Source organism: Gopherus flavomarginatus, chromosome 16 (genome assembly GCF_025201925.1).
Source record: "Gopherus flavomarginatus isolate rGopFla2 chromosome 16, rGopFla2.mat.asm, whole genome shotgun sequence".
In the NCBI taxonomy this organism is placed as follows: domain Eukaryota; kingdom Metazoa; phylum Chordata; order Testudines; family Testudinidae; genus Gopherus; species Gopherus flavomarginatus.
In genome coordinates this window covers 26,067,079-26,091,593 of record NC_066632.1, presented here as the reverse complement: position 1 = coordinate 26,091,593, position 24,515 = coordinate 26,067,079, and the positions used below count along the sequence as shown (strand labels likewise).

The following is a 24,515-nucleotide window of genomic DNA, read 5'->3' as shown; positions in this document are numbered from 1 at the left end:
CCCGCTGGCCCTGTGGGAGCCTGGCACCGCGCAGGCGGGGAGGCTGGCTCAGGGCTGGCCCAGCTGGCTCAGGAGAGGCTGAGAAAATCCGGCTGCCAAGAGCTCAGGCTCCCACAGGCTCCTGGCTCCTGTGAATAAGCCGGGTGCTCCTCTGCAGCTCCCCCTGGCACTGGCCCCGGGCGGGGAGGGGGCATGGGGAGCGGCAGGCTGAACCAAGCGGGAACGGCTAGGGGGACCCAGACCAGGGGAGTAACGAGGCGGGGAGCAGGATCTGGGGGGCACCCAGCTGTGCTGGCAGCATGGGGGGGACAGGCAGTGCCCAGGGCGGTGCTGGGGCATGGACACGCCCTGGGACTGGACCTACTGGCCAGGGACGCTGAGGCCCCTCCAGGCCAGGCTGGGGAGAAGAGCTGGTCTCCCCAGGGCTCGGTGGTTGCTGGGGCAGAGGCAGGACCCAGGGGCAGGTTCCGGTGACTGTTGGTTGTTGCTGGCGCCATCTGTCCCCACAGCTGAAGCTGGGTCAGAGCAGATTGCAATGGGGGAGGGGTGTCTGGGAGTCAGGACTCCTGGGTTCTACCCTCAGTGGGGGGGCGGGGGGGGGGCTGGAAGCCAGGACGCCTGGGTTCTATTGCACAGTGCTCTAGTTCCCGTTATGGCCAGGCCCTGGGAAGGAGCAGCAGGGCCGCCTGACCCCTCGAGCCCCTCCCACCCCCCCGCAGGACAGAGGGGCCCCTCTGCTGCAGCCCAGCTGGTGTCTGGCTGGTTGCTGGGACGCTGGCGTGGCTTCAGGCACCTGCTTGGGCAGGCGGCCAGCGACCGCGAGCCCCAGGGACAGGCAGGGCTGCCTGGGCTGCCAGGAACAGGGCCAGGGCAGCTCCACATTCCAGGGAGGGAGGCTGAAAGGGGCCAAGTCCACCTGCAGCGAAACCAGATCAGTCACCGCTCCGTGTAGTGTAGACATGGGCAGGACCCCGGCGTCCTGACGCCAGCGTCCCCTGCACTAGCCGCGAGACCCCACTACCCCACAGCCAGGCTGGTACCCAGGCGCCCCGAAGCACCAGGTCCTTGGAGCAGGGGACAGGCAGCAGGGCTGGGGAAGTGACATGGCTCTGGACGGCGTCCGTGGGACGCTGGCTCCAGACCTCAGGGCCTTTGTCCAGGCGACAGGCCTGGAGACCCAGAGCGCTGGAATTGGCCATCGGAGCCCGGGGCACCGCGCTCCAACCACTGGACAATGCTGCCTGCTGAAAGGTTGGGATTCCCTGCACTGCCATGGGGCCAAGGTGCCAGGGCTGGCCCAGGGCCCCTGGGGCCGGGCACTGTGTTACTGGGCCCTTGGCAGTCCTGCCCGAGGGGAACCCAGCCCAGCCAGACCCACCGTGGGGCTCGGTGCTGGGAGTGAGGCTCAGCCCCGGGCAGCACCCTGGGGTGCGGCGGGCTCCTGGCCCTGGGAGCCCCCCGGCCCCACAGCTCCCCCCTTTCCCGGCCAGACCCACCAGCCCTTCTCCGGAGCTGGAAGGGACCAACCCCCCAGCAGCGAGCGCCCCCCCCCGCCGCTCTCCCAAGCCGGGGGGCCTCGGCCCCCTGGGTCCCCCCAGCCCCGCCCCCCGCCACCCCTGCCCGGCCACGCGCTTTGCGGCCGCCCGCGGCTGATGTCAGCCCGCAGTGGGGGCAGGACGGGGCCGCGGCGGAGTTTAATCCGGAGCCGGAGCTGGAGCGGGCCGGGCTGAGATGCGCCGCTAGCCCCGGAGCGCGGGCCCTTCCCGGCCGGCGGTGAGTGCCCGGGGGGGTTAGGTGCCCCCCCAGCTCGGCCCGGGAGGCGGGACCCGGCTCTGGGGCCCCCGCGGGAGCTTTACAGCAAAACTAAGTCTCGAGAGAGCGCGCGCGGGGGGGGGGCGGCGAGACCCCTCAAACTTTTAAACAAGCCCCGAGAACCGGGAATCCTCCCCCCGGACCGAGCGCCCCCACCCCTGTGTTCCCCCGGCTCCCGGACCGAGCGCCCCCCTCCCCAGCCCAGTGTCCCGTCCCGGACTGAGCCCCCCATCCTCAGCCCCTTAACCCGCGGCTCCCGGACCGAGCGCCCCCACCCCTGTGCCCCCCCCCGGCTCCCGGATCGAGCGCCTCCCTCCCCGGCCCAGTGTCCCGTCCCGGACCGAGCGCCCCCACCCCCTGTGTCCACGCTGATCCCTGACCGAGCCCCGCAACCCTGTGCCTCTCTGGGACCGAGCCCCCCCAGCCCTTGTGCTCGCCCCAGCTCCCGGACCGAGCCCTCCACACGGGTGCCCCCCAATCTTCAGCCTTGTCTACCTCGCTCCCAGCCCTGGTCCAGTGGCCTCGCCTCACCGAGTCCCCCTCTCGCCAGGAGCCCCTTCCCCCTCCTGCTGGCCCTTCACAGGGTGCCCAGCGCAGGGCAGAGGGGACTGGGGGCTCTGGGGGCAGCATGTCGGGTGCCAGGCCTGACACAGATGCAGCATCCCAGAATCCCAGCCCTGCCCCCACCCCTGGGTCTGCCGGTGCCCCTCACTCCTAACCCGCAGCCCCCTGCTCTCCCAGCCCCGGCCCCCCCTTCCCTGGCTCTGTCAGTGCCCCTCACTCCCAACCTGTAGCCCCCTGCTCTCCCAGTCCCGGGCCCCCGTTCCCTGGCTCTGTCAGTGCCCCTCACTCCCAACCTGCAGCCCCTCTCTCCCCACTACAGAATGGTACAGGATGGGTCATAGAATGGGTCCCATTTGCTGGCATTGTTGGTCTGTGGGATTTCTCTGTCTCCCTCTTGGTTTAACCTCTATTCCATTAAATCCAACAGGCCTTTCTCTGGAGAGCAGTGACCCCCGCCCCTCGCTCACAGGTACCCCTGGGCTCTGCAGCTGGGAGGGTGAATGATTCCCCCTCCTGCGCCCTCTCCCCAGCTCTGGCCCCAAGGGAGGGGGGACCCTTTTGCTCCTGGTGCCCCTGGGAGGGGGTTCATCAGGATTCATGGATCAAAACACCTGGCCCCTCTCATGCAGGGGGCTGCCACTTCCACCACCCCCGCCCCTCCCAGCTGGGGGGCAGCCTGCAGCCACCCTGCATCCCCTCTGTCTCTCCAAACCTCAACTGGCTCTGCCATTCGGGCACACCCCCACGGATGGATTAAACCCCTGCAGGCAGAGGAGCCCCATTCCACAGAAGGGGAAACTGAGGCACTGAACGGGACGGGGCTTGCCCGGGCCTGGCTAGACCAAGCAGAACCCAGAGTGGGGGATTCTCCTGGCACCCCCAGCAAGGCAGGCAGGTAATGGGGAGCAGAGAAAGGACCCATGCTGCTCACAGGCTCTGTCTACCCTGGCTGGGGGGGCCACCCTAGTTTCCCCATCAGATTCTGACAGGATGATGCCTGAGACCCTGCCCCCAGAGGGGGAGGCTGCCAGCCCCTGGATTTTGCAGGGATTCCCTCATTTTGGGTGTAGGTGGATCTGAGAGCAATGACCCCCCCTCATTAGGAGGGTGGCACCCCCAGGTGGGGTCTGTGCAGGTCGTGGACATTAGCTGGGGAGGTGAACCCTTGGTGTGGGGCTTTGGGGGAGGTGGGAGAAAGCTGGAGGGGGGTGTCTCTGTATGGAATGGGGTGGGGGTGGCTTCCAGGGAGCCATGGGCCAGCAAGGGTGCAGGCAGGAAACAGTGGGGATGGGCACAATACAAGGCCCCACTCCGGGGGCAGCACCCAGGGGAGATCGGGGAGCCGACACAGCTGGGGAGATCCCCCTTGTGCTCCTCTAATCCCCCCCCCCCAACATGCCACGAGACGCTGCCAGATGTGTCCCTGTGTCCTGGCTCTGGAGCAGCCGCCAGATGTTGGGGGGGAGGGGCTGGTGTTTTGTGTGTTGATTCCAGCTGTTGCGGGGGAATTAGTCATTTTTTCCAGGCCTGGGTCGTGTGAAGAGATTAGCCTCTCACGGGCGGGGGGATGGATCAGACCCCGGGAAGGGGGGACTCGGGGTAGATTTGGGACAATGGGGTGGGGGCTAGAGGGAGGGGGGAGTGTTTGACATGTCTGTCTCTGGCTGCACAGGGGTGTATGGGGAAGCCAGGAGCTGGAGGGGGGGGTCACAGATCTCTAGGGCTAACACCAGGCGCCCCCCGCAGGCTCCCTGTGTGGATGGCTGCAGGGCCTTGACTCCCGCCCAGCATGGAGCCTGACCTCCTGCCCCTCGTCCTCACGGCCGAGCCCTGGGGCTTTAACCAGCAGGCCACGGAGCTGGGGCCAGGCACCCCCGGCCTGGACCCCTGCAGCCGGGACCTGGAGCGTCGCTACCAGGCTGTGCCCGCCGCAGTCTGCGCCCTCTGCTGCCTTTTTGGGGTCATCTACAGCTGCTTCGGTGAGTGGGCGGCAGGGCCTCCTGTGGGCAGTGACTGCTGAGCCCCCCCCAACTTCCGCTGCTGCCCCTCACTCCCAACCTGCAGCCCCTGTTAACCAGCCCAGCCGGTGCCCCTCACTCCCGACCCGCAGCCCCCTGCTAACCAGCCCAGCCAGTGCTCCTCCCGCCCTGCAGTTCCCTGCTAATCAGCCCAGACGGTGCCCCTCACTCCCGACCTGCAGCCCCTGCTAACCAGCCCAGCCGGTGCCCCTCACTCCCAACCTGCAGCCCCTGCTAACCAGCCCAGCCCAGCCGGTGCCCCTCACTCCCGACCCGCAGCCCCCTGCTAGCCCAGCCCTGCCCTCCCCAAGCCCAGCCAGTGCCCCTCACTCCCGACCCACAGACCCCCCATCTCCTAACCCCCCCCCACAGCCCCTGCCCCACACACTGGATCCTGCTAACGTATCTCCCCCCGGCCCCACTTCCCAGGTTACCGCTGCTTCAAAGCCATCATGTTCCTGTCGGGGCTTCTCTTCGGCTCCCTGGTCATCTTCCTGCTGTGCTACAAGGAGCGAGTCCTGGAGACGCAGCTGAGCCTGGAAGTGAGCGCGGGCATCGCACTGGGCATCGGGGCGCTGTGCGGGCTGGTCACCATGCTGGTGCACAGCGTGGGACTCTTCATGACAGGGCTGCTGCTGGGGCTGCTGCTGGCCACGGCCGCCCTGGTGGCCATGGAGCCGCTCTACCAGCCACAGAGCCTGTGGGTGCCCGTGGGCAGCCTGCTGGGGCTGGCGCTGCTCTGTGCCCTGCTGGCCCTGCGCTGGCAGAAGCCGCTCACCGTGCTCTCCACAGCCGTCTTTGGGGCCGCCGTCATCGTGGGCTGCGTGGACTATTTCGTGGAGCTGCTGGCGCTGCTGGGCTACGTGTATGACCGGCTGCGCTTGGCGCCCTCGCCCCCCCTCTGCTGGCACAGCTGGGCCGTCCTGGCACTCTGGCCGGCCCTCAGCCTCCTGGGCCTCCTGCTGCAGTGGAAACTGACGGCTGAGGGCTACTCGCACACGGACGGTGAGCGGGGACGGAGCGGGACGGGGGGTCCTGTGGGTGGGGACCCAGGGCTGCAGGGCGGGGGCAGAGCAGTGGTGCTGGGGGGCCATAAGCCAGCCTGGGGGTCGGGTGGGGGGCATAGGGGTGGTGACCTCCTTTACCCCCCCCCCCCTCCAAGCCTGTAAAATCTGGACTGTCTCATTACGAAGTGCTCGGAGCAGGGAGGGGCTGGGAGCCAGGACTCCTGGGTTCTCTCCCAAGCTCTGGCAGGGGAGGGGAGTGGGGTCTGGTGGGTTAGAGCACAGGGAGGGTGAGATGGGGGCAGGGAATCAGGATGCTTGATTTCTGTTCCCAGCCACTGACCCTGTCTTGGGTAATTCCCTCTCCTGGCCGTGCCTCAGTTTCCCTGCCACACTGAAGGAGCAAGCCCAGGCTGGTCCTGTGCTTCCCACATCTGTGGCCTGGCGCAGAGCGGGGGGGCCTGCGCGGGTGCTTACGGTGACTCACCCTTCCAGTGATCATCAGCCGGCGGCAGAAGCGGTTGCAGCTGCTGCGGATCCGGCAGAAGGAGGCCAAGAAACGGCAGAGCCTCCCCCCGCAGGAGGGCAGCTACCGCCGCAAGCCCAACCCCGTCAAGCGCTACGCAGGCGACGTCCTGGCACCAGTGAGTGAGGAGCCCCCTTCTCCCCCTCCCCAGAGTGAGCATGGAACCCCACATCCTTGTCAGAGGCTGAACAGCTCAGCTGGGATCCCTGTTATACTCGGCTGCCACGCTCCACCCCAGAGCCAGCTGGGTTTGGGCAGGAGAGAGGCCCAGGCAGTCTGTAAGGGGGTGGGGAGGTAGGAAGGGGAATGCCACACGGACAGTTTATGGGGTGAATGCTGGACTCTGCTGCCTAGCCAGGGGTTGGGGATGGAGGGGGAGCATCCCCGCGCAGTGAGTGGGAGGCAGTCGGGCGCGCCCTGTGTTGACCTGTCCCTCCATGCACCCAGAGCTACATCCAGAGCCTGCGGGATCGCCAGCTGGGCACCGGCAGCGCCACCCACACCGTCCTCGACCTGGACTACGACTGCGGCTCCACCGTGCCCCTGACGGCCCCTGCGCCCGGCGGGCGCCTCTGACCAGGGCAGGGGCTTCACTTCATTCCACTTGTGCCTTAGGCACGGAGGCGGCAGCGATGGGGGGAGGGTGGGGAGACCGTTTTGCTGGTGACACTTGACTCCCCCCTCACCCCACCCCACCCCCGTGCCCTCTCCTCAGCCCAGCAGCTGCAGTTCCCAGGGAGAATGCGTACCTGCCTGCCTGGCCCTTTAAATATTCAAAACAGCTGCCTTCCCCTGCCCCTATTGGCCTGTCCAGAGGGGAGGCGGGGCTCCGGGGATACAGCTGGTTCCATCCGATCTGCTCCCCAGGGTCAGGTTGGGGACCCTGCTCTGGGCCCCCCGCAATGTCCAGCCTCTCCCGTTCGGACTCCCCCATCCCCCCCAGTACTGGGGTGGGGGCAGAGCCCCCTTCCCCATTGCCGGGGGGCTCTGCCTTGGGCCCCGGGTTAAAGCTCTGCCCAGGCCGGGTGGAGAGCAGCAGCGGGGGCCCAGAGGCCGTGCGGAGGGGCTGGCACGGAGCATTCTGGGAACTCAGCGGCCACCCCTGCCCGAGCCCCATCTGCCAGCCCTGGGGGGTACAGGGGGCTCGCAGGCTGGGGTGGGGGGTCTGTACACCAGGCACTGCCGCCATGGCAGACGCCCTGCAAGGGGGGCGTCTTCTGCCAGGGTTGGGCCCAGCGGGGGGGGGGACCCAGATCCCCTGGCCTGCAAGGATGACAGCCAAGGCCCAGCTGCTTCTAGCAGCACTTTCCTACCCCACCGGCTCCAGCAGCCCCCACATCTCAGCCCTGGCTCCCGAGGGGGGAAGGAGCCGGTCCCACTGTTTATACCCCATGTACTGTACCGGGGGTGGGGGTGGGGGGCACATTAAACTGCCTTATAGACCGGGTTTGGCTGGCTGGCTCCCTCCATGTGTCTTTCTGCAGGGTCTCCTCCAGGTTGCGAGCCCCGGGGGCGCCGGTTCTGACCCCTTCAGCAGGACCCCAGGGGCCGAGCAGCTCAGGGCTCGGGTTCCCAGCTGCGGGGGGTGCTGGATTTGGGGGGGGGGAAGGGGCAAAAAACAGCCAGGCCTCTGCTCCTCAGCCACCCCCGGGAGGCCCTGGCGCAGAGCTCGCAGGTTCCCCATGATGCACAGGGGCCAGGGTTTATTGTGCAGGGAGGGAGTAGCAGCTCCCAGGGGTACAGTGCCCGGGCAAGGCCCCCATCCCTCCCCGCCCCCCGATGTCCTGTCCCAGTGCCGTTCCCGCCAGCTGCCTGCAGGTGGCGCCTCTGACCTATTAACCCCCCCACCCCAAATCCCTGATCCCAGGTCATCCGGGCCCATCCGTGGGGGCGCCTAGGCCTCGCAGTGCATCCAGCGCTCAGCCGTGCTCAGCGGGTACCCCCTCTCCACCCGCAGCTGCGCGTTCACCCGCCAGTACTGCCCCCCCTTGAAGAAATAGACCCGGCCGTTCTCCCAGGCCACGGCCGCATCCAGGTGGGAGGGCACCCCGGTGAACAGCTTGGAGATCTTCCTGGGGTAGCCACCAAAGTCGCTCCAGGCCACCTCGTCCCACTGCCAGTAGCCGGTGCCCTGAGCAGGAAGGCAAAGCGGGGGAGGGGGGCTGGGGGCTTGGCTCTCCAAGGCTAGGTCCCCTCCCCCGCGCCGGGTACTAGCCCCTGGTCCTGGCAGGCAGGGCTGGCTGCTGAGTCGCCTTGCCCAGCTCCTGGCTTGGAGCCAACAACAGGCCAGACAGATTCTCCCAGAATGCATCTGGCAGGATGCTGGGGGGGGGCAGTCCCTCAGGACCAGCTTGAGGATGGCTACACAGTTCCAGGGCCCCAGGGGAAGGAGACAGCAGGATGGGAACTACACTTCCCACAATGCTCTGGGCCCAGGCGCTGTTATACAGCCCGTGAGGAGGGGCTGGAAGGGACCTCGGGGGGGGGGGTGTCTAGTCCAGCCCCCCTGCTCAAAGCAGGACCAACTCCAACTAAATCATCCCAGCCAGGAAGGAGATTCCAGCACCTCCCCAGGGAACCCGATCCAGTGCTTCACCGCCTGCCTAGTGAAATAGTGTTTCCTAATATCCAACTTAGACCTCCCCCACTGCAACTTGAGACCATTACTCCTTGTTCTGTCATCGGCCACCACCGAGAACAGTCTGGATCCATCCTCTTTGGAACCCCCTTCAGGGAGCTGAAAGCAGCTATCAAATCCCCCCTCACAATTCTCTTCTGCCGACTAAACAATCCCAGTTCCCTCAGCCTTTCCTCATAACTCGTGTGCTCCAGGCCCTGATCATTTTCCTTGCCCTCTGCTGGACTCACTCCAATTTGTCCACCTCCCTTCTGTAGTGTGGAGCCCAAAACTGGACACAGTACTCCAGATGAGGCCTCACCAATGCTGAATAGAGGGGAATGATCACGTCCCTCGATCTGCTGGCAATGCCCCTTCTTATACAGCCCCAAATGCCATTAGCCTTCTTGGCAAGGAGGGCCCACTGCTGACTCCTATCCAGCTTCTCGTCCACTGTAGCCCCCGGGGCCTTTTCTGCAGAACTGCCACTTAGCCAGTCAATCCCCAGCCTGCAGCAGTGCCTGGGATCATCCGTCCAAGCGCAGGACTCTGCACTTGTCCTTGCCTGAGCGGTTACGCCTCCCCTGCTGGACTCTGCCAGCCAACCAGCGTCCTCCTGGCCTGGGATCACCCTGCCCTCAGGACAGCTGGGCAGCATGGAACAAGCTCCCTGCCCCAAGGGGCTGGCAGGGCGAGGGGCGGTGCTGGGAATTCCCAGCCCAGCCGGCTCTGCTTGCTGGGTCCTAAAGCCAGAGTGGGCAGAGACGCTGCCTGGGCTGGGAGGCGCCTGGCTCAGGGGCCAGAGGGTAGGCTGGGGCTGGAGGGGGCACCCGGGCTGAGGACCTTCAGAGAGATCAGCAGGACCCGGGCCCCGGTGCCTACCTTGAAGAGGAAGATCTTCTTGTTCCCCGGCCAGTAGAAAGCGGCGTCGATCTTGGCCGGAACCCGAGTCAGGGCCTTGGGGTAGCCGGGGTCCAGCTCGAAGCCTCGGTACCTCCAGACCTTGTCCCCTGCAGCAGAAGCAGGGGGGGTGTCTGTGCTGCAGAATGGTGCCCAAAGCCGGGCCCACGAGCAGCTCCCCCCAACCTCCTGTGCCCCTCCCTGACGTGTTCTGCCACTGCCCGCCGGGCCTGGCCCACCTTTGAAGAAGTAGCTCCTGGCAGTGCGTGGGGAGTGCACGGCTGCGTCCAGCCACCCCGGGAGCCCCTTCCACAGGGCTGGGATCTCCCTCATGGGGCCGGTCCCAAAATCCGTCACGGTCCAGACATAGCCCCCCCTGAAGGCGTAGGTCTGCTCATAAGGGCCTGCAAGGCAGAGGGGAGCGGAGGGTTAATGCCTGGTGGGCGGCCCCCAACCTCACAGATGTGCGGCGCTGGGGAGACGTGTTTGAGCTCAGGACCAGGCAGTGCAGCCTGGAGCAACGACACGTGCTTGTCTTTATGCAGAGACGGGGCACCATGGAAATCGCCCCCAAAATCTGTTTCCCCACTTGGCCTGGGGCCCCTCAGCAGCGACACGGGACACCTCACAGGCACGTCGGGGCCCCGCTGCAAGCAGGGGCTGGGCTGCTGTGCTTTGCACCTGTGTTTTAGCTCCCGGGTCTGGGCTGGCAAACGCTCGCTGCACCGGCGTGGGGTTTACATGGGATCTGGTCTGAGATCACATTGAACAGAACCGGAGAGACGGTGGGCGACTGTTCATTCATCGACGGTTAGTGAAGGGGGCACGCGCTGATTTGTAGGTCGGTGCTGCCTGGCCAAAGACTCATAAACCCACTTGTCCTGCTCAGCCCCCACCCCCCCCCGAACGCTCAATTTCAGCTCAGGCTGTCGGCAGCTGCTGGCCCGGTTCTGATGCCCGACACAGCTGGGGAGATCCCCCTCGTGCTCCTCTGATGCCATTCCCAGCCCTCCCCAAACGCCCAGCATCTGCCTCCATCCTCATGCGCCAACCCCGGAGAATCCAGGGGGCTTTGGTTCCTTCTCTCACGGCCCCTGGGAATTCCCCCACAAAGAGCCATGCCAGCTCACCGAACATCAGGGCGTCCAAGCCGTCGGTGCAGGGGTCGGGCACCTTTGTGGGTGGCAGGCTGGGGGTGGTAGGCAACAGGCCTGGCAGGGTCCCGGACGGCATCACTGGCGGAGTCTTTTTGCCTTAAAGTAACACCAGACAGCGGTTATTTTGGCCTGTTACAGACTGGGCGGGGGCTGGAGGGGCTTCTGGAGGGGAAGGGGAGCTGGACACATGGGGCAGGAGGTGGGGCCCAGCAGGCAGGGCATGGCAAGGAGAGGTGGGGTCCCCCCATGGAACACCAGAGGGGTGTGGGGATACCAGGCCCCGCAGGACTCGGGGAGGGGGACAGAGCCAGGGGGATACTGGTGTGGGAGGGGAAGGACCCAGGGCAGGGCAGCTTGTTCATAGACTAGCAGGGTTGGAAGGGGCCTCAGGAGGTTCTAGTCCCACTCCCTGCTCAAAGCAGGCCCAATTCCCAGACAGATTTTTGCCCCAGATCCCTAAGTGGCCCCCTCAGGGATTGAACTCCCAGCCCTGGGTTTAGCAGGCCAGTGCTCAGACCCCTGAGCTACTCCTGGTGTCCCTCACCGTACAGGGCCCGGATGCCATCAATGTCATCGAAGTGCAGGCGGAAGTGGGGCCGGTAGCCGCTGTAGACGGGGGCCATGAGGGCCGCGGGGTAGCGGGAGTGGCCCAGGCCCAGGGCGTGTCCGATCTCATGGGCCGCAATGATGCGCAGGTTGACGCCACGGTACGTCCCCTCCGTCCACAGCTCGTCCTCGTCGAAGTGCACCGTGCCCTCCTCGGGGACGTCGGCGTGAGCCAGCACCTTCCCTGCGCCCGGAGACGGGGCAGAGACGCGCTGAGAGCAGCTCCCCCAGCCCGACTGAGCCCCCTGCTCTGCAGCCCCCCGCCCCGCCCCGCTCCCTCCGCGCACGGGGGGCAGCATGGCCCCTTCCAGCCCCCGAGCCCGGCCCTCCCCGCGTACCAGGTCCGTCGAAGGGGCGGGAGCAGGTCCAGGAGTAGGCGCCGTGGAAGGAGATGCGGATGTCGGCTGGGCCGTGCCGCACCTCCCGGAAGGTGAGCGGGGCCACGTCGCTCCAGTACCTGAAGGCGGCCTGGATGGCCTGGCGGGTAGCGCTGGTCGCCATGTCGGGGGTGTAGCGGTAGATCCGGTAGGTCAGGTTCTTCCTGCGCCAGCGGCCTGGGGGGGCAGGAGGAGGAGAGTGGCTGTGCCAGCAGCCCCCTCCCGAGGCCACAGGGAACGCTGGGACCCGGCCTCCACCCTCGGTGCCCGGCAGCAGGAGAGGGGCAGCCCTGCACTGCCCTGGCATTCAGGGGCGAAGGGACACCCTGATGCTGGCTCCATCACCCCTCACCTCCAACTCCATAATGCCAGCCTGACCCCCGCCCATCCCTAGCTCCGTAACCTCGAGCCCAACCCAGCACGACCCTAACACCTGCCTGGCCCCAGCCGGACCCAGCCGTAACCCAAAGCCTACCAGGCAGCCCAGCTCCCCCCACCCAGTCCCAGTCCCAGTCCCAGTCCATCCGTCCGCCCGCCCCTCACCCAGGAGCAGATACTTGAGGGTTTTCTGGTTGAAGGGGTCCTCGACCCCGCAGCGCGGCTGCCTCATCTGCTCCAGGGTGGCATCATCCAGGAGGCCGGTGGGGGGCAGCTCGGAGGCCAGCTGGAAAGACCTGGATGCGGGGGCACAGACGGCAGGTTCAGCTGGGGCAGCGACGCTCCAGGGAAGGGGATTCCCACATGCAGCCTGGAAGAGACCAGCTCCCCATGGCGCAGGCTGGGGGATGCCAGGGACATCTGGGTACGGCCCAGCACGCCCAGGGGCAGTGTGGATCTGGTCACGCACACGACCTGCTGGGACTCCGACCACCAGCCACGCCCGTGCCCCAGCCCAGCCCTGTCCCCTCCTAGGACACTTGGCACCCGTGTTACCTCATGGCCTCGGTGAGCTCGGCCTCGGTGAACTCGTCCGTCAGCCTCTCCAGCGGCTTCTGCAAATAGCCGAACTGCAGCAGGTAACGCTGCGGGGGGGACACAGGTCAGCGGGATACTTCCGGCCCCCAGGGACCTGGGCATCGCTCCGCAGGTGGGAAACGGGGCCCTGGTCAGAGGGGTGCAGCACCACCTCCAGGCTCTGGGCCTGGCAGGGGATGAGCTGCATGATCTCATGCTGGGCACTTAGGGGCTGGCAGTTCCCATATTGCTTTGAGGAGCTCAAAACGCTGTCCCTTAAGGTTCACAGCCCCTCAGGGTGTGTGGGGGGATCATTGTCTCCATGATACAGATGGGGAAACTGAGGCGGGGGGAAGAGACTTGCCTCAGGTCAGTGCCAGAGCTGGGGACAGAACCCCGCAGTCCTGGCTCCCAGTCCCCCCTGCTCTAACCACTATACACCCCTCCCACTCCCCTCCCAGAGCCAGGGAGAGAACCCAATCATCCTGGCCACCAGGCCTGCGTGGCCCGCACAGCTGGATGAACAAGCTGACAGGAAATTCTCACGGCCTGCTTGGCGCGTCAGCGGGGGGCCTGGCCTGGCCTGTCCCAGCCGGGGAGGAACCTGGGTTCGCTGCTGTGTCCCGTTGGCCCAGCCACGCTGCAAGGCCCTGGCACGTGGGCAGGCTCTGTATTGAAACAGGTCCCAGGGCTGGCATGGGAAGGCTGGCAGGGTTGGGCTGGGGGAGCCCTGGAGGACTGTCAGCTCCCCATACCCCAGCTCTGGGATAATGGGGCTGCAGGGCAGGAGTGAGGGGCCCCGGCAGAGCTGGGCGGGATCCCAGGAACGGGATGGGGACTGGGGGGCCCCGGCAGAGCTGGGCGGGATCCCAGGAACGGGATGGGGACTGGGGGGCCCCAGCAGAGCTGGGCGGGATCCCAGGAACGGGATGGGGGGGCCCGGCAGAGCTGCCCCGGGGGCAGTTTCTCAGCACTTGCCTCTCACTTTGGTCAGCAAACCATTCCACCCCATCCCTGGTCCCCCCAGCACCGTCCCGGCTGGGCCCCGGAGCCGGCACTCCCTCTGGGGCACACGGATGCTCACCACAGCTTCCTGCTCCTCCGAGGGGTCGCTGGCAGCGGTGCTGGCGAAGAGGGCGAGGGCACAGACCTGGCAGAGCAGCTCCAGCCCAGTCATCCTCACCGGAGCCTCCAGCAGCAGCAGCCAATGGCGGTTTCAAAGGGGGGGCACTAGACGCTCCTCCGAGCCCTTGGAAACCGTCTTTCTGGGCCTGGTCCCTCGTCCCCTCCTGCCCGCCGGGTTCCCAGCGGCCCTTCGCTCCTCTCCAGCCCTCCCGCCCCTTTCCCAAGTTTATAAACCTTGAACAGCCAGGATGACTCATTCCAAACTAAACCATGTTGCAACCACAGGCCAGAGCCCCTGGGGGACGGACAGACAGTTAACCCCTTCCCGAGCGGGCTGCATGACGGACCGACCCAGCGCAGGGCCCGCTGGGCCAGGTGCTGCACACAGGACAGTCTCTGCCCTGTGCGCTTTGGGCACCTGAATAGGGCACAGGACTCCTGGGTTCTAATCCTGGCTCTGCTGCATGACCCTGGGACAACCACAGTCCCCCTGCCCCAGTTTCCCTTCACATACTTTCCCTGTAAGATGCTGCCCAAGCCCGGCCCAGGTTACTCCTCTGGGATGCTCTCAAGTGTCCCCCCGGCCTGACCCTGGGGGCCAAGCAGAGTTCAACAAGCCTGTGGGATTAACCCTCTGCTCCCAGCCTGGACAAGCCCAGCCCTCCCCTGCTGCGATCTCTCCAGCCCACTGGGGTCAGCCGCTGGGGGTTTGCAACGTGCCCCTAGAAACCGGCTGGGACCCATCCTCCAGGGCCCCAGTGGGTGTAAAGCTGGCGAAGTCATTTGGGCACCCATCAGGTCGCCCCACCTGGGCTCTGGCCCCATCGACGCCCGTGGGCACTAGTCAGGTTGCCCCAGCCCGTTCTCGCAGACTCACTCCCTGCCCAGCAACCCCCCCCTCCACCACAGAATAGCTCCCAGGAGAAAGGCACAAAGGACCAGGGCTCCCAGCAAGGCCCCAGCACTGTCAATCTCTCGTCTGTCTCTGGCCCGTTCCCCCCACAATCATGGCGACGTGAGCCCCACACACGCCTGGGAAGCGGCAGCTCATTACACAACCGGCTGCTGCACGGCCTGAGTCTGAGGGCTCCCCCCCCTTCACAGCAGTTCAAGGGTTCCCCCTTCCCCTCCGCTCACCTGCAGAAGGGGGGAAAAGAACTGGTGTGTGATGGGACAATTCACCTGGGGAACTCACTGCACAGGATCGGACAGAGGCATAGGATTAAAGGGGTTAGATATGTACAGGACTAAGGACAGGACCCAGCTGTGAAAAAAGTTACAAGGGCCAGCGAGTCCACATAGCAATCAGTCCCGCCACCACTGAAATGCAGCCACCTCTGGGGCGGAACATGGCAGCTGTTAAAACCTGCACCCCCACCCCGGCTGAAGCTGCAGAGGGAGGCAGACTCCTGGAAACAGACTCCCACTCCCACCTCTACTCTAACCCACGAGAGCCCCCTCCCTTCCCACAGCTGGGGATCGAACCCAGTGCTGGGGCCCAGCCCCCACTGCTCTAACCACTAGACCCCACAGCTGGGGATAGAACCCAGGAGTCCCACCCACCCCCATCCCTCTGGGCAGCACTTCCTTCAAGCAACCCAGCCCAGGCCTGCTGCCCAGCCCAACCCAGCCCCCAGGAAACAGTTTAACCTTCAAGCACAAAAGCCAAACACACACCCAAGGCCGTTCTGGTCCCTGGGGCTCGCACCCCCCCTTGGGCTGGCACAGGCGAGCGGCTGGGCCAAGGGGCACAGTCAGTGACCCAGCACTGCCAGGAACTCCAGGTGGGCGCTGACTGGTCTGGCAGAGCTAACAGGCTGGGAGGCCACGTCACTGAGCAGGAGTGCAGCTTGGAGGGGGATGACAAATGGCATTTGTATCTCAGCCGCAGCTCCAGGGCCGTTAGCCCAGACAAAGCCCCTGCTCCAATGTGCTCAGCTGCTTTCCTCCCACTGCCCAGCGACTAGAGCGCCAGGGTGGGAGTCCAGACTCCTGGGTTCTACATGCTCTTAAGCAAGTCACTGTCCCAGCACTTGACTCAGTTTCCCCATTTCCACCTGGGTCTGGGCCTTTAGCTCTCCAGGACAGGGCCTGGTCTCTGTGTGCGCCCAGCGCCCGGCCCACAGGGACCCCGCGCTCAAAACAATTAATGCTAACAGTTCCCAGAGTTGGTAGGGGCTGCAGGGAGACGGGTTAGCCCGTGCCCCCCCCCCCCATCACATAGCGTTAACAGACCTTGTGCAGTCCCCAGGTGTGGGGGGCAGTCAGGTCACCTCATGCGCCAATGCCAGCTCAGCCCGTATAGATGCAGCGAGGGGTTTCACGCCCAGCGCCATGCTCAGCGGTGGAACGGAGCCGCGTGTCCCGGCCGCTGCCCTGCCCGGCCCGAGAAAAGGCCAAGAACCGACTCTGCTCCCAGCCAGCCCGGAGCCGCTCATGTTCCAGAGGCCGAGTGGCTCTGCGAGGAGTCTGATCCCCCAGTCAGCAAGAGCCCCCCCTCCCCCTAGAGGTAGGGCAGGAGCCAGCCCACGGGCCGGTATTTACACAGCAGTGGCCCCAGCCCCATGGCGCGTTCATGCCACTGCTGCCATCACCCCCAACCTCCCGCAGGACAAGCCTGGTAGGACCCTGCGTTCCCCTGGCTTTGGCCTCCTCAGCCGCGCAGTCTAGGGGTTATCACAGGCAGATTGAGAGCCAGGACACCTGGGTTCTGTTCCCAGACCTGCTGCCATCTCACTGCAGGGGTTCAGGCAAGTAATGCCTGCCCCCCCGTGCCTCAGTTTCCCAAAGAGGCAGCCACGCTGGTAACAAATTGCCCTCTGCGTGCCCAGGAGATGCTCCCGCTGCCCCATCCCCCGCTGCGCTCTGCCCACCCCCACAGTGACACTGACTAGACCCGCGTCAGTCACCCTGGCACGTCTCCCGCTTAGTCACCCTCTGCTCACTATGGCAACAGAGACAAGAGAAGCTGTGTTCTGCGCGGCTTTTAATTAGTCACAATTCTGTGCCCTAAAAACCCAGCGCTACCCAAAAAACTGCCAGGCTGGGTCACGCACAGGGGGCTACTGTCCTGGCCCCACAGCTGCAGCTCGTTAAGGGCAAGGGAGGGATGACTTGGCCATCGGGGGGGGAGGGGGCATATCGTTCCCATGAGACACAGGGGGGCTGTTGCCCACACACGGGCACAGGACACCACATGGTCCACCCAGTTCCCACCCCCTTTCCCATCCATCGCTCCTCAAGCACTGGAGAGGAAGGGGGCAGATGACCCCACATCTACCTGCTGCGGGGTTCTTCCACTGGGACGGACCCTGGCTGAGCTGCTGTTACTGCACAGCTGGGGAAACCGAGGCACTGCCCAGTCACCTGCCCAAGGTCTCCAGGGGCCAGTGATTAGAACCCTGCTTCCCCCACCGGGCCCCCCGCGCCGCCTCTCCCTGGCCACGCTAACGTGCTACCTCTGAAGCACCGAGCCCAGCTCTGTAGGACACTTACAGCCCGCGAACAGCCGGCTGCACCAGTAACCCTGCGTGCATCAGCGCAGCACAGCCCCAGGGCAGGAGCAGGTTTGCCAAGCTGCTCATGAACCAAACTGGCCCTGCAGCGGGGGGGTGCACACGGGCGTCGCAGCCAGCACGGCCCCAGGGCAGGACGCTGGTGGCAGCGTTACCTCTGGGAACCAGCCTGCGCGCTGAGCTGAAGAGGGCTGGCTGGTCAATAGCAGCTGAGGCTGGCAGCGGACTCTGCCCTGTATTTTAGGAGGCACTCAGAGGTGATCGGGGGCCCAGCACGCTGGGTGCTGCACCCACCCAGAAAACCTGCCCCCAGGGGCTCCCCCCAGCATCCCCACATCCCCAAGGCAGACAGGCTCTGCCAGACCTGCCGTTGGAGATGACAAACCTGCCAGGGGGATCTAGGCACTGGGGTCACGGCCAAGCAAGTTGCCATTGTCAATTAGCCAGGCACCACGTCCTGAGTCAGCAGCACCACCGAGCAAGGTTTTCCAACCTTCCCCATTACAAGACCCTGTTTCCGTTGCTTAGAACTTGGCTAAGCTTTAACCGCTCGAGCTGACATTTCCCACACCCGGCATCTGTCTCCTGCTGGATTCTCCTGGGGAATTTCAGCCAAAACTCTCCAGCCATTTCTGAGACAAGGTGAAGGGGGCAGGAGCCATGGGCCACGTTTTGGAGCCCAGTCAAAGGGGACCGAGGCCTCACTCCCTCAGCTCCTGGCGAAGCCGCCAACAAGCCAGAAGGGTTTTGTTTAAACCTCTTCGCACCCCCCTCCCCCAGATACAAATAGTGATCTTCATGTGGTGTCTGCAGCAGCAGGACAGACCCGCCCGGTCCCCTGCCTCCCTCACCTCTCCAGCAGCGCTACCCCAAAACACAAGGCCCACCCCAGCCCGCACTCGCTACCGTTGGGCTGGCAGACCCCGCCCAGGCGCCTGCACTCCACGAACGGACGAGGCCGCTCAGATTTGGCTCGCGTGCCGGGGAACAGGCGTCACTAGAGCAGTTAGCAAGGTTCTCATTTTCAGCCCACCCTACTCCAGGGACTCGGGCCCTACAGAGCCACCTGCTGGCCACTGTCAGGCAGAACAGCTCCCCGTTTACAGAGGGCTCAATACACCCCCACCACATGGAGGTGCTGGACTCACCTTCCCAGGGGTGCACTAAGGACTAGACAGAGGCACAGTCAGCGCCCTCCCCCCCCGCCCCCCCGCACTGTTCTTTCAATTATAGGAGGCTCTGGCAGTGAGACTTGCACAGAAAAAACTTGGAAAATGGGACCTAGATGGAGCAGCACCTTCCTGAGTCTGCAGAGAGCCTGAAACAATCACTGGAGGGTCATGCCAATGAGCGCGGTCTCAGATGCTGGGGAAGATACGTTAAGGCCAGCACTGTGAACTACTTCTCTGCTCACCGGATCATGGAAGACACAGAGAAATCACCTTGTTCCAGAAAGCTACACAATCTGCTCCAAGTAGCCACGCATTTTGGGTCGGCCTTTACCACGCTGGGGGCTGAAGGGGGGAGGATGGGCATGTTCTCCTGAGAGAGGGGCACATCTCAGCTTTCTCTGCTTTCCCTCCAGCACACAGAGCACGGACTCTCCAGGGAAGCCAACGAGACTCTGCGGGGGCCTGAACGCAGCTTGGCTCGAAGGAGAAAAAACAAAATCCCAGACGCCGAGGTCACTACTGCAATTTTATTATTGCATCATTTTTAAAAATCTAAGGAGTGAGTGAGTGGCTGGAGCACAGAACACTGAGGACCTGGGAATCCTACGGGGCTGGGGAAACAGCCATGGGGTGCTAGCCCCACCCACCCCCTCCCTACGACATCCCCAGCCTTCCCTCCCCCCACCCCCAAAAGAAAATAATAAAAAAAAGGAGAGAGGTATGTGAAAAGTTGTCGAGTTTTAACATCGATAGCTGGGAAATTGTTCTTAAAAAGCAGGCAGCACCCAACAAAACACCCAGCCGGGCCCAACGAGGCAGCTGGGCTCTGGTCACCACAGCTCGCAGAATTCAGTCACCTGCGCGCAGAGTCTGGTTCAGAGTCTCCCTCCCAGGCCCCCGCTTACAAATCCAGCTCCAGGTCCTCCAGTTCCTCCTCCAACGCTTTCCGCCGCGCCAGCTTCTCCAGCTGCTCTTTCGTCGGCTGCTTTATCTCCCCCGAGTCCAGCCGCTGCTGCAGCTCCTCCACCTGCCGAAGCTTCTTTTTCAGGTTTTTCATCTTCTTTGTTTTCTCAGAGGCTGAGGAGTCCCCGTCCCCCAGGGCCTTTCCGCCGCAGGCCTGCTGCTGCTGCAGGGCCGACTTACCATCCCCCGGGGGGTCCCTGTCCCTGCTGCTGCCCCCCAAGAGGGTGGCCTTCTCCAGTGACTGGATCAGTTCGTCTGTCTCCCTCTCCCCTTTCTCCTGCTGCTGCTTCCTCTTCTCCTTGCGTTTCAAGTTCCTCTTGGCCGTCTTGGACAGGCCGGTCTCACCGCTCTCCGCCTTGGTGGCCTGCTTGCCTGGCTGCACGTTGGCCTCGGGGCTCAGACCGGGGGGCAGGTCCGGTTTGCTTTTGAAAAACTTCACATACTTATTCTCATACCTGCACAGAACAAAATCCATCAGGACTTCCCTCTCCCACACACAAAGAACAGGGGCCAGCCAGCTGGTCCACGCGGCGGCCATCAGCGCCAATCTCTGACCCCATTACACCCAGAGCCCCAAGGCCTTGCCACTGCAGATCCACCCCACCGCAAGAGGTGCTGAGAACCCACTGGTCCAATCACCACCCAACCAGTCATGAATGCTCAGCTCCTCCCATCAGGCCCCACAGAATAGCGGCATCACTGAGTGACAACTCTAAAGGGCAAAGGAATCACAGCACCTGGCCGCCGCTCTCAGGGCATGAGGAGATGCCCAGGCCCAGAGGAGTGAAACAGACGCCCCTCGAACATTACAGGATTTGAGCACTGTTGGCGAGTACCTGAGCTCTATGCCAGAGACTAGCGATGCGAGCAGAGGTTATCCTCGCAGGCAGGACACATCCGAAGCTACCCACCAGAATGATTTATAAGGGGAGTTAATACATACCGCCAGGTTACATCTTATGGTATAAGAGGGGGTCAAAGTTGGTCGGGCACCTGGAAAAAGACTCAGATCTCACGATGTAACCCAACAGTACATACACATGGTTATAAATCATTACAGCCGAGGGGGCGCTGGGCAGGGGGGATTTTAAAGGGGCTTGATTGGGAAACGCAGGACAGCCTCTCCATTTCATACTTCCTCACAGATGTGGCCCAATGGGATCGACTCACGCTGGGCCAGCGAGGGGATGTCTGGGGTGAAAGAACTGCACAAATGCACGCCAGCCCGAAGTGCAATGCTCGGGACTAGCACGCTGAAAACAGGACTCCCTCTGAGGCAAGGCAAGGCCAGGCCAGGCCTCGGGAGACAGGGCAGGGAGGCCACCTTTAGCATTCCCCAAAGGGGTTGGAGACAGCAGGTTCGACTCCAACGAGCGGCCACATTTCCAAAACTTCATGGCCCAATCTGGAAGCCTAGAAAATTGACAACCGATTGGCCTAGGTTATAGCGAGGAGCGGGGGCCACATCGCATGCGTGAGAGTCGATGAGCCCTCATGGGGGCCGATGTAGATCGACAGCAGCACGCTGAACCCAACCCCCCATCCCAGCTTACGAATAACCTTTCTGTGGACATGGGAATTGTGAAGCCAAGCCAGATGCCCCGGAAACTCACTGAACATGCTCTGCCATGGGAGAAGAGCTGGGATCAGCACTCCAGGGGCTGACAGGAATGCCTGGCTCGCATTAGGGAATGAAGAGGATTCAGAGATTTAAAGTTAGCAGACACCCTTTGGATCACCTAGTCTGGTTCTGTGGAGCACTGAACTCTCCTCTTTTTAAAGAACGTGCTTCCAACTTAGCCAAAAAGCCTCCCACGGATCCTCTGGGGAAAGCGACCCCAAGTGGTGAGCAGGCCCCAAATGTACAATTGTCTGGCTCGTCACACTGCACCCAGCTTAGAAGTGGACCAGGAGAGGACTAAAGATTGTGAGATGTGCCGTTACCCTAAAGGGAAGCCAGCTGAAGGAGGGACAGCTCTCAGGCCTATATGCAGAAATGGTAGCAGTTTAACCTATCCCTGTGCAAACCCATGGGCACAGTTATTTCAGTGAGCGCGGCTTTCTTCAGGTGAGCTTATGGCCTTTAAGAACAAGTTTAAGCTAAACCAAAAGAAACCGCCCCGAATCCAAAAGCGTGTGCACAACAGTTCGCAGCAGCTTAAGTGAAACCAGTGCCGCTTCCTCGGGTAGCCCAGCGCTGTGGAAGCAGGCTACCTGTCCACAGACGGGGCCGAAGCGCCAGGCAGACATTCAGTGCCACAGAAGCGGATAATCTCACAGTATTAGGAGCTGTCGAGGTTTTCAGACGCGAGGAGCTGGACTGCGGAACAGCCCACCCACTATGGGCCATGCAAGAGATCCCAGCGGCCCTCCCCTGCTCTCTGGAGGGGCAGCCATGAGGACTAGAATTCGACTTACACTGGCACCTCTTCTTGGGGCACGTATCCCTCCTTCACCTTTCGCTGCTTCCTCCAGGTCCCATCAGGGCGCTGCGTGGAGGCAATGTACTTCCCTGAAACGTTACAAGCATCTTTGTCTGTGACGGGATATTTTAAAGGGGGGAAGGGAAAAAGTGATTTCAGGATTCAGCTAAAGGCTGCTCAGTGAGACACGGCCAGCTAAGAACCCCGCCCCAGCAAGAGACGTCACCTCCCCCACCTGAAAACCCCCCCCGGTCAGCACCGGACCCTCAGATGGGGAAACCGAGGCACGGGGCAGGAAGAGGAATTCTGCCTGAGGTCACCCAACGAGTCAGTGCGACTGCGCCGGCTCCTACTGCCGAGGAACTGGGGTTCGCTGCCCCGGGCCTGCCCCGCCGCCACTCCACCCAGGCAGCCCCCCAGGCCGCAGTCAGGATGGGGCCGGGCAGGAAACGGCCCCGCGCAGTCCGCAGTGACACGGGGGGGGCACAGACACGTGACTGGTTAAGGGGGGCAGGGGGCTGCACAACACCCAGGCACAGGGGGGAGGGGGGACAAGGGGGCCGGAGCCGGGGGGGGATGCGGGCGGGGGGGGAGGGGCCCTGGCGGGGGAGGGGCCAGAGCCGGGGGGGGGATGCGGGCGGGGGGGAGGGGCCCTGGCGGGGGAGGGGCCGGAGCCGGGGGGGGGCGGAGGGGGGGCCGGAGCCGGGGGGGGATGCGGGCGGGGGGGGAGGGGCCCTGGCGGGGGAGGGGCCGGAGCCGGGGGGGGATGCGGGCGGGGGGGAGGGGCCCTGGCGGGGGAGGGGCCGGAGCCGGGGGGGGATGCGGGCGGGGGGGAGGGGCCCTGGCGGGGGAGGGGCCGGAGCCGGGGGGGGATGTGGGCGGGGGAGGGGCCAGAGCCGAGGGGGCGGAGGGGGGACCGGAGCCGGGGAGGATGCGGGCGGGGGAGGGGCCCAGGGGGGAGGGGCCGGAGCCGGGGGGGGGGGCGGAGGGGGGAGCAGGAGCCGGGGGGGATGCGGGAGGGGAGGGGCCGGGGGCAGGAGGGGGGATACGGGCCAGGCGGGGGGCTCGCGGGAGGGGGGGTGAGGCCGGAGCGGATCCCCCCTCCCGGAAGCGGTTTCCGCACTTACCGGTCTCGTCAGTCACATAGGGAGTCGCCATCTTGGAAACGCGACCCACTTCCGGCCACTGTGCCACGCCCCCGGAAGTGGCGTAACCGGGCGGGGACAGCTGGGGCGGGGGCCATCTTGTTTTTAAAGAGACACCGACCGTCACAGGGCTAAACGAGTTGGGGAGTCATTTCCCAGAATCCTTTGGGGCTTAGGCTAAGCGACCCCGCCCCCCCAGCAGAGCGAGTCACGTGGGACATAGGCCTCATCAGGGGGGCATCTGAGGGGGGAGGGCTCATGGGTTCGACTCCTGCCCCGGGGTGGGGGGAGACGGGGGCAGCTTGGGGGGGGCATCGGGTTCGAATCCTGCCCCGGGGTGGGGGGAGGCGGGAGCCACTCGTGGGAGGGGCGTCGGGTTCGACTCCTGCCCCGGGGTAGGGGGAGACGGGGGCAGTTGGGGGGGGGCGTCAGGTTCGAATCCTGCCCCGGGGTAGGGGGAGATGAGGGCAGCTCGGAGGGGGCGTCGGGTTTGACTCCTTCTTCCGGGGTGGGGGGAGACGGGGGCAGTTTGGGGGGGGGCGTCAGGTTCGAATCCTGCCCCGGGGTAGGGGGAGTTGAGGGCAGCTCGGAGGGGGCGTCGGGTTTGACTCCTTCTTCCGGGGTGGGGGGAGACGGGGGCAGCTCGGGGGGGGGGGCGTCGGGTTCGAATCCTGCCCCGGGGTGGGGGGAGACGGGAGCCACTCGGGAGGGGGCGTCGGGTTCGAATCCTGCCCCGGGGTGGGCAGAGGCGGGAGCCACTTGGGGGGGGCGTCGTGTTCGACTCCTGCCCCGGGGTGGGGGGAGACGGGGGCAGCTTGGGGGGGCATCGGGTTCGAATCCTGCCCCGGGGTGGAGGGAGATGGGGCCGCCCGGTGGCCCCAGGCCGGGGTAGGGTGTGACAGTGCCGCCCATAAGGCTTTATGGAAATATGCTTAGGCTGTGAGGTGTGCTCCACACACCATGTAACAGCTCCTGACCCTGTTACGCCTGTCTGCACGTGTCACATTGTAGTCGAAGTTGTGAATGTTGGCTGGGTACCGGCTTGGTTCCTAAATCACCCCACTAGACAGTTCCTGGAGAAAGGACTGTTGAAGGTAAGTCCCTAATCGAGAGCCACTTAACGGACAAGCAGCAAAGAGTCCTGTGGCACCTGATAGACTTACAGCCATGCTGGAGCATGAGCTTTTGTGGGTGAATCCCCACTTCGTCACGTGCATGCAGGACTCTTTCCTGCTTTTGCAGATCCGGACTAACTCGGCCACCCCTCTGATACTTAAAGGACAATGGATCTTGGAATGCTTCAATCCACATAACAAGTCTACTTGAGGACATTCAAGGTAGCACCTGCTACCTGTACAAACTGTGAATCATGCCTGGACATGTGACTTGCCCAGGTGACTCAAAAACTCCATCTTGGAGCTGGACTTTGCATAGGGGTGAGGAGGGGGGTCGCCACCCACAAGAGAAAGTCTATTTAAACCCCTGGGAGACCTCTCCATTTTGTCTTCAGCTGGCTAAAGAGAGAGCATCTCCACACCCCACCCCACCCCACCCCGGATACTTGAAAGAAACTGGAACAAAGGGCTGTGAGTGATGGCTGGACCCAGGCTGAAAGGAGATTGGTCTGTAAAAGGGGG

The 24,515-nt window shown here is 64.3% G+C and overlaps 3 protein-coding genes across 6 annotated transcripts; 1 reads left to right on the top strand and 2 right to left on the bottom strand.

Moving 5' to 3' along the window:
• The first annotated feature begins 1,647 nt into the window (after positions 1 to 1,647).
• On the top strand, positions 1,648 to 6,600 carry LOC127035167 (transmembrane protein 198-like). The gene is made up of 6 exons (XM_050924726.1): positions 1,648 to 1,773; positions 2,804 to 2,845; positions 4,123 to 4,355; positions 4,824 to 5,399; positions 5,894 to 6,042; positions 6,372 to 6,600. The coding sequence occupies exons 3-6, from the start codon at positions 4,166 to 4,168 to the stop codon at positions 6,498 to 6,500; spliced, it is 1,044 nt and encodes a 347-aa protein (XP_050780683.1). The 5' UTR covers positions 1,648 to 1,773; positions 2,804 to 2,845; positions 4,123 to 4,165; the 3' UTR covers positions 6,501 to 6,600.
• Positions 6,601 to 7,623: 1,023 nt separating this feature from the next.
• On the bottom strand, positions 7,624 to 13,847 carry MMP19 (matrix metallopeptidase 19). Its single transcript, XM_050924717.1, has 9 exons — positions 13,620 to 13,847; positions 12,515 to 12,603; positions 12,125 to 12,255; positions 11,543 to 11,758; positions 11,143 to 11,388; positions 10,572 to 10,694; positions 9,681 to 9,845; positions 9,424 to 9,551; positions 7,624 to 8,055 (listed from the first exon to the last, which is right to left on the bottom strand). The coding sequence occupies exons 1-9, from the start codon at positions 13,710 to 13,712 to the stop codon at positions 7,819 to 7,821; spliced, it is 1,428 nt and encodes a 475-aa protein (XP_050780674.1). The 5' UTR covers positions 13,713 to 13,847; the 3' UTR covers positions 7,624 to 7,818.
• A 5,012-nt stretch (positions 13,848 to 18,859) lies between these two features.
• On the bottom strand, positions 18,860 to 22,943 carry PYM1 (PYM homolog 1, exon junction complex associated factor). Of its 4 annotated transcripts, none has more exons than XM_050924741.1 (3): positions 22,861 to 22,943; positions 21,729 to 21,822; positions 18,860 to 19,765 (listed from the first exon to the last, which is right to left on the bottom strand). In XM_050924741.1, the coding sequence occupies exons 1-3, from the start codon at positions 22,889 to 22,891 to the stop codon at positions 19,249 to 19,251; spliced, it is 642 nt and encodes a 213-aa protein (XP_050780698.1). In that variant the 5' UTR covers positions 22,892 to 22,943; the 3' UTR covers positions 18,860 to 19,248. The 4 variants fall into 4 exon arrangements, 3 of the variants coding, with proteins under 3 accessions (XP_050780698.1, XP_050780697.1, XP_050780699.1); XM_050924740.1 differs by having other exon boundaries at positions 21,729 to 21,846; positions 22,861 to 22,940; XR_007769586.1 differs by lacking the exon at positions 22,861 to 22,943 and adding an exon at positions 20,254 to 20,303 and having other exon boundaries at positions 19,667 to 19,765.
• Between the last annotated feature and the right edge of the window lie 1,572 nt (positions 22,944 to 24,515).